General features: G+C 35.3%; 1 protein-coding gene across 2 annotated transcripts in view; it reads right to left on the bottom strand.

Moving 5' to 3' along the window:
- Positions 1-14,989, bottom strand: part of LOC142986151 (tyrosine-protein phosphatase non-receptor type 61F-like) — a 72,904-nt gene that overhangs the window by 14,298 nt on the left and 43,617 nt on the right. For both annotated transcript variants that reach the window (XM_076134438.1, XM_076134439.1), the window contains exons 3-5: positions 6,617-6,879; positions 2,604-2,829; positions 887-1,048 (exon numbers count right to left, since the gene is read on the bottom strand). In XM_076134438.1, coding sequence (XP_075990553.1) covers positions 887-1,048; positions 2,604-2,829; positions 6,617-6,879 — 651 coding nt within the window. The remainder of the gene's footprint in view (positions 1-886; positions 1,049-2,603; positions 2,830-6,616; positions 6,880-14,989) is intronic.

The raw sequence follows: 14,989 nt of genomic DNA, 5'->3' as shown, positions 1-14,989 counted from the left end.
GTCATAACAGTTAATTCCACCAATAACACAATATAAAATTAAATACATCAAAAAAATTACAAATTCGTATTTTTCCACTGCTAAGGAACCATCTTGAAACAAAAGTAAAGGGAAACAATCTCATTGCTCTTACTTGAAAACTAAAGCTATTTAAAATATTACGTCAACTATAAAATAACGAGAACACTTAGTTCATAATAACTGTCCCGAAGCAACATCGTGATTACAGCGAAGTTTAAAATTAACCTGCCGCCGGCAAATTAAAACTTTATAAAGAAAACACATTTTAATACTGTTAATATTTATTCATAGAACTAATAAATATACACTTATATAGACTAACACTGATAGTGTTCAATATCAAAAGAAATTTATTTCTTGACGTATAGCGAAAAACCGAAATGATATTTTCTAAAAGAATTAACCGAAACACAATTTCACTTTAATATTTCGGCACTTATAAGCACGGATTTATTTACACACAATTATAATATAACACTTTATAACATTATTACTTTAAAAGAAAATTTATTACGGCGTTTTTCACTAATTCGAAATATACGTAAAAATAAATATGCTCTTAAAAAAATTACCGAAAATAATAAGAAAATAATTTCACTTAAATATTTCGCCACTATAATGCACGGGCACCATTAATTTAAACACTATACCGACACTTTGTAACATTCATATATAAAAAGAAAATAAATTTTACGTATTTCCACAAATGCGAACTATGGTAAAAAGCACAGTTGTATTCGAAAACTGTATCACACAATAACAACATTTTGTAACACATCGCGCGCGTAAATCCTCGATCACTTTGAAAACTTTGACCGATACAACACTGTCAGCTAATCACTCGAAAATATAAAAATCCACTTACCCAGGTGCTGACCCAATTAGGATCCAGGTACTTGGTTCCTTCCAGCACGGCCTGGTAACAGAACCGTAGCTGATCAGGAGTCTGGATTAATCCCATTCGGTGGCGGCGCATCTCCAGCAATGTTTCTTGAATGTCTACCTTTTCGATTCCCTCTTTTTCCACCTGATAAATATTATTCCGGTTAGATGTTACCCTTTTTTCCCCCTTGCAAAGTTGTCGGTGTTCGAATATAAGTACGTTTGCCGAAAAAAACTTGCCGATTTTTTATTATTTTAAAAGCACACGCACGTAATTTATCCGTATCGAAATTATAACGTAATTAATAATTTTTAGACGCTTTCACGAATTTAATTAAATTAAAAAATTAATAATTTTATTTTATTTATTTTAAATTTAAACCGCGTGAAAATATTTATTCTTTACGTTTTTGCCGCAAAACCGGTTAATAAATAATTAAAAATCACTTTATTTATCACGATTCTATATTATTTTAAATTATTAACGCAATAAAAAATATTTTATGCAATAAAAGCATCTGAATCCCGGCAAAAAAACATCTCGATAAAACTTTAATTATTCACCTCTACGAAATCAAAGGTGAACGTAGGTATTTTCCGGCCTTCTTCTTGCGGAATATCAGTAAGTCGTATTTTATCTGGTGATTCGGAGCACCCCTCCGCCCTGTCGGGCTCCATGATCGCAAGTGAAAGCGACAGCGCGGCGCACCGCGGAGTGCGGCGGGACGCGTACGAACGTTAGCGCGACCGGCAGTGAAATGATTTCCCACGATTTTTCAGTGCATTACGGCGCGCCCCGGTCACTTTAAGGCGAAGCAGAGAACTACCAACCAATAGAGTAGAGTACTTATATTCGAACACCTACAACTTTGCATAAGGGCTGATATCACAGACGTTACAAACACAATTTATCACTGCTATTGTCGACTTTGCATGCATTGAAATAATGTTGAAAATTAAGCAAATACTACAAATCGTTCAGAACCCCGAAGTGGCCGTTGGTTGAGGTTTTGGTTAGTTGAAATTCGACGTTATTGGGAGTATTGAAGGTCTACAATGCTTTGCAATTTTCAAATCTTATGCGTAAAGCTTTTACAGGACTATGTCAAAGGTAATAAAGTATAATCAATGTCATTTTTTAATATGACATTGTTTCTTTGATCTCTTAGTAAAAAAACAAGTTCGGCTGTAAAAATGGTGGCAAAGAGAATTTTAACATAGGACTTAATTGCGATATTTTAATAGATGCAGGTGTCACTTCACATGCTCTTCGTTACCAGGGCTCCTGGAAAACACAACGATACAGGTACATGCATATTGGAACACATAGAAATAATTACATACATGCAGTCGGAAAATATATTCATGCAGCACTTTTGAAGACTATGGAGTTTAAAAGATACGTCGACGAAAATAGGCACATATTGATTTTATGACAAGCGCATCGTACATATGTAAGTGGCTGATTTTTCAGCTGACCTTTTGATTTACGTGGTCGGTTTAAATTTATAATGACCTTAAACTGATGTGATTTTCGATAGCGCGCGTATTTTTAGATTTATTGCAAACATTATAAGAGGAATCTGCCACTGACATTTAAACGGGAACAAATCAGAAAATTAAAAAGAGAGACAGGTAGATTCTGTTACGGGACATCTAAGGATCATATACTTCAACATTTGGCTATTAAGATGACTTACGATAACAAGGCAGCAGTCAACGAGGCAGAAAGTCCCGGAGCGTCCGATGCCGGCGCTGCAATGGATGACCGGCGGCCCGTCAGTGGGATCCAAGACACCAGACTCTCGCACTCGCTTCAGAAAGTGGAGGAACGCGTCGGGAGAGGTGGGCACGCCGAAGTCTGGCCACGTCGTGTAATGGTACTGCATGATGTCACGACTCGTCTCTGTCTCTAGGTCGTATAGCCTGTGGGACAGTGTCTTGTGTTACATGACAGTTGTAGATTGCGTGATGATGTGGGTTGGGCAAAGGGGTATGTCATTAGATTTTTAGCAGTGCGGGAGAATCATCGCGATTTAGAATTGCACAAATATGTGCTTTGATTAACATGGTTGATGGCTATATTGTTTCGTTTTTTTATGTGGTTAGTGTCCTACGTGTGTGCCAAATGGAATGCTAGTTTTGTTATTGGACTAATGAGAAATGAAATTGGTGAGCATATTTGACAAGGTAGAGTTTTTTTTTCCTTAATTTGTTTAGCTTTCAATAAATCATCATCCTACATTTAATATTGGTTGATAATTTACTTTTAAAACAACAAATAGTTAACGTATGTGATCGGCAAATAAAAATTCGATTTAAAATAATTTATACATCATTTTTATTTCTAAGAAACATTCGTATCATTTACACATAGCCAATCAAAGCATAAATATATCGTCTTATTTCACACAATACACGCTTTACCGCGCACAAGACATCAAATAAAAACCTATCAAGGAGTTCTCAATCAGATTCATTAAACAAGAATATAATTATTTGCTCCGTTGAAAAGCAGAACATGTAATTGGTCTACTTATTGTCAACTGTAACACATAACAATACGATGTCTGTATATTTTTATAAGAATATTGTGTTATAAAATTATTATATTCATGTTCTTAAGTTGAGGTAAATTCAGTCAACTTTGACTGTCATAATGTAAAAGGATAAAATATTGGATTTTTACTTTTACCAATATGTTTATTCGGTCTTTAAGAAACGTTTCTCAGAATTGGGAACTTTGCTTTGGCTGATGGTTAAATCGGATTGGGCTTTTAGCGCGCACTTTGAACCAGTTAAGCAGCCGACTTTTGCAGTTGTCCGGCGACCTTAGTGCAGTAGTAACGATGGTCATCACGTCACTAGCTGTGAGCACGGGGTTTGTGGATTCAATTCCCTTTTGAGTGCATTTTTTTAAAAACCAAGTATGTTGTTACTATGGGTTTTGTTCACATTTTTTGTTCGTGCTGTATGGATGGTTTTACTGAAATTTACTTCTGAGTCGTTTTCATGAAACTTTGCCGTAATGTAGCTACCATATTGAAACAACACCTAATCTATCTGGAATATCGTGTCATTTACCAATCTTAAAATAATTGTAAAAGTCCTTTTTCATCTCCATCGTACATTATATAAAAAATATGTATTTCAATGTCAAGTTTACCCCGGCACAATCGTTTATCAATGATACAATTAATTTCAGCGCTGCAATTGTCGTGCTCCCTGTAGCCTTGGCGGTGAATTGACGTGGCCGGTGCGCGCGGCGTCACTCAAATTGTATGTGTATATCAAATGGATGGAACTAGCTTTATATTTCTTTCATTGCACGTTTAATACTGTTTCTAAACTAGTATTACACGCGAAATGTTAGAATTACGATACGTTATTTGTTAAACGACGTATTTATTTTATTACATAGTTTATTTTTGTGGTAGAGCATCATGGTAGACTTAAGATATGTCCCTTCCCGAGGAGACACTGGCATTGATACAGTAATGTGTAAAAAACAACTTATATTATAGCTAGCTTAGCTTTTTAGTTAGTTTCTTGCAGCCACCGAATAAACTGAGACGGAAAACAAACCGGGTGGTCGGTGGTTTAGCACGGACATATGTGACCGTTCAGTATTTTAATTGAGCTTCTTCAGGCTTCGAAGAGTATGTTTAAAATTGGTAGTCTTGTTATTAGTGAAAATTACAAGTTAAAGATCATTGGTAAGGTTGAACAACTATCAGCTGGCCACTAACTATACAAGCGACCGAGTTTGAGCTTTGATTGGACCTTATCTACTTTTCACCCGTCTAATGATTTGATTAATTTACGAACTGCTATTTTGTTTGATGTATAGAACGATACGTTAAATGAAAATGAAATGTTAGTTGAAAGAGAGTCCGGTCACACATTATTGTGTTAGTAATTTGCACTTAGCTATACAAAAGTTTTAATGGTTCGCTTTAAAATTGAGTTATCAAAACTGCCTACGATATTGCAAGTTATTAATTGTTGTCAATATAGTCATCAGCGTTCAAACTAATCGGCTTCCAGGCAGTTTAACAACTTTTGTATTAGGTCGCCACTAACTAGGTGAAACAATATAATGTAAGTTTTGTTCTAGTTAACTAATATGTAGTGGCACGCTAACCAAACAACGCATTCGTTATTAATGCATATTACTAGAAAAGGTTTCGTATGCAAATAAATTTTATTGATACTACAAATCACAGTAGGAGTAATACAGTCGAGATTTGAAATCACGTGAAACTTTTCAATAGAATCTAAATCAATACTGTTTGATTTGACGTTTAATGTCTTTCAAATTGCGTTACTTTAAAATTGTTGAGTATTTTTTGAAGTTTAACAGATGTTGCGAAACTTTGTTGTGCAAGTTTTAAACGATGTCAGTGTACTGAAGTTTTGTATTTCTAACGTTAGGGTATGGAAAATAGTTTTTTACATGGGATCAATTGCAACCCGCATTTACCTATTCACAAAAAAAAAGTAGTCAGAAAGCACGCTTCCGTCAATCGACCAAGCTTCACTTACCCCCGGTTTCTGGTATATTCCCGTTGTCCACCCCCTGCTTGTCCACCCCGGGTGGACAGTGACACAAATCTTTTAAAAAGTTCTCGGTGTCCACCCCTGGGGGACAGTGAGAATTAATATTAAATTATTCCCGCTGGCCACCCCGGGTGGACAAAGACACGAGTTTCATATTACTACTCTCGATGTTCACCACCGGTGGACAAAGCCACTGCTTAAATAACATTCTCAATGTCCACGCTTGATGGAATTGGGTGTAAAAAAATAAGTAGGTCTAAAGTTTAATCATATTATCAACATCTTTTACTTTTGCAATCTACACAAATAATTATCAAAATAGGTATTAATCAAAGTCACAGAAAAATCTTTACATCCTCATCCTTTCTAGAAATAAATCAATATTGAAGTCCCCATTGACAAGTCCCATTCGCATGTCGTGAATAAAATGATCACTTTAAATATATTTTTTTACGTTTATTGTTATAACTTATACCTTGGTTTAATAAGTGCCGCAACTTAGCGTCAATCAACATTATATGGGAAAACACACAATAGATAGTGTAACTACTTCTATTTACCCTAAAGATGTTGATAATATGATTAAACTATGTACCTACTTAATTAATTTTGTTATAATTATTTACACCCATTTCTAGCAAGCGTGGACATTGAGAATGTTTATTTAAGCAGTGGCTTTGTCCACCGGTGGTGAACATCGAGACTAGTAATATGAAACTCGTGTCTTTGTCCACCCGAGGTGGCCAGTGGGAATAATTTAAAATTAATTCTCACTGTCCCCCAGGGGTGGACACCGAGAACTTTTTAAAAGATTTGTGTCACTGTCCACCCGGGGTGGACAAGCAGACAACGGGAATATACCCGGTTTCTGGGGTACATTTAGCGGTAGTTTATCTATTCAATAGCGTTTTTTTGTATGAGTTATGACGCTATTGAATAGATAAACTACCGTTAAATGTACCTCAGAAACCGGGGGTTAAGCTATACTTAGTTATGTAAATAATATAATATGACAGTAATAAAACAATAGATTTTGACGTTTATGCGAATATCTTACATTCAAAATAGGATGAAGTATAATCCGCTTTCGGTGGTTTCACTCCAAATTGACGTAAACAATCCTTTTTAAATAAAACAAGGGAAAGACCCTCACCTGAACAGCCTAGTGGAGTAATAGCAGCAGTCTTCTTCGTTGACCAGAGTGACGGCCAACTTGACATCATTGAAGGTCATCTGGTGGGCTTCACCGATCGCCTGTGGCCAGTACCAGTGGCATTTGATCTCGTTTTTCTCTATCACTTTGTTGAGCATTAGTATTGCTTTTGTATTCTGTTCCCAGATCATCAACCAAAAATGTCCCACGGTGAATGCCAAGGGACCCTGCGTAAGAATGTATCGGCGGTTGGCACGCTCCAGCTGTGGACAAAATAAATATATTTAGATCATGTTTCACTACTTTTAATTATCGACTAGTGTTTATCAGATGGAACTCTGACAGCAGTTTTCATACATTTTCTTAAACTTTATTCAACGGATAGGTTATCTGACACTTTTTTATATACTGTTAAATTGACTAGTATATAAGGGTTAATTATCGGTAGCGTAGTTACCACTGGATTAGTATCGATTAGGAAATGTTATTTTGACAGAGTTTATTTGCTATCTTTAGTGTAAAGAACAGTCTATTCAAAAGAGGTAAATCCAACGCATGGACTACTTTTTTAAAAAAGAAAGGCGATATTTTTCTAACGTCAGATAATTCTATAAGTTGAGTAAAAGTCATAAGAAAACGTAATACAAGATACCCATATTCGGTTTCAATTCATTGTAAATTCACGGTGCATATTAAAGTTGGAAATAAAATCGAACTTTCTGGAAATGCATCGAAGTTCTTTCTAGGCTTCGTGCCCTTTATATTAAAGAAAATCGGATTTCTTTTAAACATATTGTTGTTCTTTTTGTCGAATGCCGAGGCTTTGTTTTGTAAAATTAGTTTAAAGTAGTGTTGAACTTTAAAGTTCATTTCAATCACTCAATCCCGGCCTAGTTCAAGTGTAAAGTTTCTTTAAAGAAAAAAAAGAATTAAATTCAACTGCGATGTAACCTTTTCCTAATCTTTCCTAATCTTTTTTTTATCCTAAATGCCTATAATGATATCAGGGAGCAAACATGTCAGTGGGATGGTATTCACTTCTAAACTTTGCAATAGGAAGACTACATGTGGGTTACTTGTTGGGTTTCATTTGGAACGTCCAAATAATTGGAAAAGCTGTCAAAATAATTATATAAATAGAATACAGGACGCATTTTTCTTTCGTTAGATAACCGATAATATAGTAGAAAGGACATGTAAGTAAAATTAAAGTTATTTACAAGGTAGCTAACAGAACAATAATAAATCAGAACCACAATTACAAGTTATATAAACAACTCATTACCTTATAGAAACACTGGAAACAGTCAAACAGAAAGTAATTAACGCAGAAATAAAGTTATAAACATATTTAAGAATGTAGAAACTGCAACAAAGTAATTTAGAAGGGGAAAACTGCGGCTAATAAGACCACTTCTATGGCGAAGAGTATATCTGATTTGATTCTTTAACTGATATTTTTTAATTGCAGACTTTCGTTAGCTATGGCTTTAGAATATTCTTATAAAAATAAGTAAAAGTTTTTCGATTTCAATAAGTACCTACCTCATGTTGAATATGTGAATCAAGACAACAACTTTTATATACTTTACATTGATTTTTTGATTTCGCTTTTATGCTACAAGTAAGGAAGTGATTTTAGACTATAGTTATGTTTTGTAGTTATATTAATTTAACGGTGTGAATCTTTAGCTTGATTTTATGATATTGAACCTTAATATGGTACCTACCGTCTATTAATATCTTCGAAACAAAGAAATTCACTGACAAAGCTTTGTATAAATTCTAAATTGGCATTTCTTCTTCTTTTCAACCACGTTACCAGTTTACAAAGATTTTAAACAATGTTCCCAAGCTTTTACTAAATTTTGTATGAATGCATGTACCGTCTTTTATTCAATTAAAAACAAAGCAAGCAAAGTGCAACGCAATAAGTGTACTACAAACAGATTATTTAACAAGCTGAACGCTAGGAAGTCTGCAAACAGGATTAAATCACAAAGAAATTAACAAAGAAAAGACAATTTCATCTCCTCGACGCGACTCCGGAAATCGTAGCATGAAGCACTTTTGTTTGTTATCATATAGATAAATATATATATCTGTTGTTTATTTCCTTTTGTGTTGTCTAGAATGTTAGGAGTATTAAGGCGGGCGGTTCGATCTCTTAGGGTAAGCTACGCTTGCCGGTGTGGATCTGTGGATGGGTGATCATATTATTTATACCGTGTCTCGGAAGGCAAGTTAAATTATGAGTTCTTGCCTTTATTTTTAAAGATTTTTGACAGTCGTTATCAGCAGTCAGAAGCTTGATAGTCTGACAATCAGTCTCACCGATAAGACAAGAACCCCATCTTGTTATAACTCTGCATCTGGCGAGACTGAAAGCCGTCTTCAACATAGTTGAAAGCTTGGCCAGGCTGATTGTTGTTCAAAATATTACATTTGAACGTCATCTATTGATTTTTGTACCTTGTCAATTTAATATCGATTGGCCTTCTCCTTGAGGTTAACTTTTCATCGCAGTTTGTATTTGTTTTTGTAGAAGTTTTCGTATGATAAGAAAAACTTCGAAAAAGCTGGGTCTGTCTCAAATATAGAGGAAGCATTGAATACGAATATATATTTTTAAAATTCACATACACAGGTCATCTTTCCTTACTCGTCTACATACAACCACGCAATATGCCGCAATGTATGACTGTAATAATAATTTCGTACCCATTTTTTTAACCACTCCCCAAACGGCACAACTGGTTCTTAGTGTGAAAGATATCTTTCTTTACATCAAGTCTCTGGTCAGTCTACAAAGGGGGGCTGCGAAAATTTTTATACAATTGTATTCGTATTTTTTATGATACATTTACTAAACCACTCTTTCGCACAAAGGATCTTTAGTCAGTCTACTAGGGGGCTACGAATATCTCCATAACAATCATCTTTTACATTCATGAAACCAGTACATACTTTTGTCTGTAATTTTCCCCCGTCGTATTTTGATTGCCGCCGTCTAGTAAATCCGCTGTATGCATTGAAACTGGACGGTCAGATTAACCCTTTGTACACTTGAGACACGAGTCCCGAGATGAGATATTATACGGCTATTAGCCACGGCCAAAACGCCAAAAACCGGGATAAATATAATAATTGAAGAACACGGGCGTAAAACATGATGGAGCTAATCGTAACATTTAAATTAGCTTAAGACCGTGACTACTTCAGCGTGGAATAGGTATATTTCTAATACATATGTGTTATTCTTGCACATAAGCAATAGCCAGTATGATCATCAAAGTCTTTCAATTATCTTCAATTTGTCGTGATTTGAGTAACAAATACTTAGCCAAACTTTCGCATTTATAATACTAGCTTTTACCCGCGACTTCGTCCGCCACCTGAATTTCCCATGGAAATGCGTCATTTTCCCGGAGTAAAAAGTTGCCTATGTCCTTTCTCGGGTATCAAAATATCTCCATACCAAATTTCACGCAAATTAGTTAAGTAGTTTAGGCGTGATTGAGTAACAGACAGACAGACAGACAGAGTTTTAGTATGGATTAGTAAGATAAATAAAATGTAACAGTCCTGGCTGACTAATTTATTATCGCAGAATTAAAAACAATATAATCATTTGTTATTGCAGAAAACTTAAACGATGGGTTTTTTAAATTATTAGATTTAGGAATGATTATTTTTTGTCATATGGGATTCCGATCACGCAATTTAAACATTTAAAAGTAAGCAAGCACAGTACGCTTAATATGACTCAAGAAAAAATCCTTTCCGAGCAGTTTATATGTGCAAAGATATAAGCCGGTTGACATAGTTATGTGCAGTGCACCGGAGGCACTTGCGTCCCATTGACACGAAAGCACCCTATTGTTCTTTTCAGTACAACTTCCTATGTGTGCCGTGTGTGGCGGAGCAGCGGCACCGGTCTACGATGCGATACGATACATGCAGTTGCTAGCGAAAGTTATTTACTATTTTATTATTGTAAAGCTATTTGTTTCAGACTTCTCCTATTTACGCATTTGTTTAGAAATAACACTTGCTATAAAATCGAACTAAAACCTTGCATAAACGGGTCTTAAAACAGTTTATCGAATGATACAAAATTTCAAACCGCACTTGATCGGCATGGTGGACTTATTGCCGAATTCGGGCGAGGTTCATTGAGATAATAAAATGAGATATATTTTTACACACTTATTTTGTTAATATTTGCCGGAACGTTTTCGAGTTAACTTTGTAAACTTATTTTCTCCTATAGCCAAATAGTTTGAACTTTCAGAAGCATGGAAGTGAATCCACTAAGCTTATTATGTAGCAACTGATTGCATTGTTAATACAAGTAACATGTTAATAGTGCTTCAGCATCCATCATATTCACGTTAAACTGTAAGCAATCCTAAGTACACAATAACGATCTTAAATCCGCTTAGAAACGTTCCTAGCTATCAATGAGAGTCACGTCTATCTGATGAGTGGAGGGTTTGTATGCTACTGTTTGTTCTATGGATCGTTCAAAGGGGATCAGACTGTTATACTGTGTTGACACGTCTGACGATTGAAACCTGCAGGCCGAAATTGTGCTGCAATGCTTAGGCTAGATTTAATCATGATGTTTCACTTGCAAGTGATTGTTTCATATACATACATAATAACACGCCTGTTATACCCAAAGGTGTTGGCAGTAGTGTAAAAAATAGACAACGTATCAAAGTTATTAACAATTTTAGTCCCATATAGGTACCTAGCTTTTGCCGCACGTGGTTTGTGACTTAGGTCAGAATTTACACACACATACAAACTCATCTCCTATTTTATCCCTATCATTTGTGCGACCTGGGAATCGGACCCTATGGACCTTGTGGTCAGCAGTCGGATAAAGTACCGACCGTGCCGCGTTTATTTCTAATACCTAAGTACAATGTTTGATTACGTTGCTAAGTTACAACTTCGTCAATTTTCTAATCCTTCACAAGCCGTGAACCTTGCATACAAGACTCTTTTCTAAGTTGCACTATACCAGGTACTGTAGCAAAACGACGAATCAAACAATGTCTTGTAGGAAAATAATTGGACATCTTCTTCAGTCTGCATTTAAATCAAAGCTAATCAAAATAATTATAACAGCTTGCTTTCAAGTTGTCAAGCTTTTGAAACACTAACATACGACCAGACTACCTTAATTGGTTTGACAAACAATGTGTGTACCTGCACAAGCATTAATTGTAGTTGCAGTCTCCAATTAGTTTGCCGGAACTAGCGTGTATCATTCAAGTCGATAGTGGCTATGCAATTAGTACTAGCACTATCAAAAAGGGCTGCCAAGCTAATTGCTATTCTGAACCGCAATGATACCCGATAGTCACGGTTTTAAATAAAGTTACATTTAAAATTCCATCAATATTAGGACTAGCACGAACGTTGGACTGGTGTTCTGGTGTTACTTTATTTTTATATAGAAATTTTATTACTTTGTATGATATATTCAACACTTATTTTTTCGACCGCACCGTCGTTGTCGCCCGGTTATAGGAAATGTATCGTAATCGCACATAACACAAAAAATAGTTAACTACTTTTTAGGATTCCCTACCGAGAGAGTAAAACGGGAATCCTCAAAAGCACTAAGACTTCGCTGTCTGTAATAAGGTTGTATCTTATACTAGACGGTTCAAATTTTCATAGAAGATGTATTTATGTTGCCGCTTCAACAACAAAATCTAAAATATTGAATAGGGCACTCATACAACAAACGCGATTTTTATAAACAATGATACCGAAACCTTCGCAAGGCCAACTCGCACTTGGCAGAATTTAAAACACCTTTTAACCCTTCCTTCTTCGATGAAACAAAGTGCAAGTATAAAATCTATAGAATGAAAAGTGTAAATATAATTAGTTGTGACATTCGTGAGCCCCGTGTCAGTTGTAGGCGTTCACACGCGCTCCTAGCTGAACCCACGTCGCACATCTAAAACCGTATGAATTAAACCTTACACGTTTTATCACAATTGGCTAAAAATATAAGTCACTACACGTGTGACTTATGAAGTTTATTGAGACAAATAAATCTAGGTTCTATACTCGGGCGATTTTAAACGTGCGAACTAAGTGATGTCATTTTATCGGAGTCTCTCGCTCGCATTTACACATTCATTTCATTCTTTTGATTATGACGTAGCTCGCACGTTTGTAACGGCCTGCGTATAGTATAGTTACTATAGTCTCTGATATTCTTGTTATAATTCATAAGCCTTGTGATCCAGAAAACCACTTGACTTTACTGGTCATGGAAATATTAGATTAAAAAAATTATAAAAAGTAAAGTAACGTTTCTGCATATAATTAAATGGTTATAGATTGTTTTAAGTGTAGTTTTAGGCCGGTCTTAGTCTTGTCCGGTCGGATCTTGCCAGCGATAGGGTGATTTGGAAGGAAAGAGAAAGGCCTTTGCCCAGCCGTGGGATACTCAACCAGGCTAGGGAAAAGTTTTAAACCAGTTTGTTATTAATTTTCAAAAGACTAAGATTTTAAAGAAATAATTCTAAGAAACGGTAAGATTGCTTAGGTACTAAGTGAAACACGTAAGATAAATCGGGCTATAAATCGGTTCAGTAGTTAGATCGTGAAAGCGTAACAGAGATACTTTCGCATTTACGTTATTATAATAACAGTTAATTCGTAAGGTTGCAAGTCCATTTAAAACCACATTTAAATCTCTTTAGCGCCATTCAAACTTCGTCATTCATACTTACATCCTGTAAACTATCAAAAGGTTAAATTTCACGCATAAGCGGATAAGTATTTGAATAGCGCTCCCCAATTAAGTGACAAGTTTCCCCAGTTCACCTCGCCATATCCATTGTCGATAGATTTTTTAAATAGAAATAAATAGCAGCAAAAAAATGACTCTTCAAAATCGCAATCCTTTTCAAAAGGGGTAAATCGTTTTAAATACGCTAAAGGGGTGAGCACGAATGACCACAAAGAGCAAAGCGGTTGAAAATCAAAAGCGGTGAAAATAATAAAGTTTCGTATTGTATAGATGTACAAACATTTTGTTTTCGGTAGGGCCCTACCGTTTGTTTCCGTGCTCACGTATGTTATAGTTAAATGCACTATAGTTCGAGTTGAATAGTAAGTTTGCAGACGGCGCGGCGCGGGAAGTGTGGTTGCGATCGATCTGAAATACCCATGCTCGCCGTAATTGCGTTTCGACTATTTTACCATTATTAAACTAAAATTATATTTTTGTCATTGTTGGATTGTATGCAATTACATATTAGGTCGGGGAAAAAGTGTTTTCGCTTTATAGTATGTATGAACTTCTAATAAAATCTTTTCTCTACACAAAAAAGCTCGATATTTGGGTACCTCATGAGCTCACTGAAAGAAACATAATGAACCGTGTACTCATTTGTGATTCTTGAAGCCAAAGAGATTTTATTACAAGTTCATATATACTATAATGCGAAAACACTTATTCCCCAACCTAATATTATAAGTCGTCCACCTCAAGCCCTCTCACCTAAGCCTAAATCACTCTAACTTTTCCCAAAAAGTTAGAGTGATTTAAGGAAAAAAGTAAAGAATCAGAATCAACTGTATGTATAGTCCAAAAGTAACGATAATCTAGTCGTAATTCTTTTACTAAAGATTTTTCATTGACAGCATTTAAGAGTATTATGGTAAAAAGTGGAAAAAAAAATTGTAAGCAATTATTTAACAGCTGTTAATTGTTTCTTAGTCACAGCAAGGTAGCCTTTAGCAAAATCTTAGTATCGACAATTCGGATTTTAGCTTGTCGTGGCACAGACGCATTTTTTACTATCTAGTTTTGAATAGTTCAATAACTACAGTCACAATCGAAAATAGTTTTCAAGACAAATAGTAGGCACGCAGGGATTAATTCCAATTCAAATCCTGTGAATACCCGATAGCAGTGTGAACGTGTTACGATTTCCACGTGGCATTTCATGCAATATCCTTTTATTTGCTTTTTAATACTCTTCATTGGCCACGGAATGATAAATAATATCGTTCGTTAAAATTGCATTACCGTATTACAGAAAATGAGATGCAATAAAACACAAGCTCATTAAAATGGACCTGAAATTTTATATTTTACTTCGCGTGAAAACTTATTTATTGAGTATGCGATAATTTATTGACAGAAAATATTACCCGTTAATATTATCAGATAATATTTGTTCATTAAGCTCGCCGCACTTCGATGTCGTCCGTAAGCAAATAAGGGGAAAAGGAATTAAAATGTTGACCACCTGACTTACATTCAGATGTGCTTCCTAAACTATACAAGACAACACGTATGAGTGAAAAGATGTATGGATGTGAATGAAA

Source organism: Anticarsia gemmatalis, chromosome Z, assembly GCF_050436995.1.
Source record: "Anticarsia gemmatalis isolate Benzon Research Colony breed Stoneville strain chromosome Z, ilAntGemm2 primary, whole genome shotgun sequence".
Classification (NCBI taxonomy): Eukaryota; Metazoa; Arthropoda; class Insecta; order Lepidoptera; family Erebidae; genus Anticarsia; species Anticarsia gemmatalis.
This window is presented reverse-complemented; position numbering and strand designations above follow the sequence as displayed.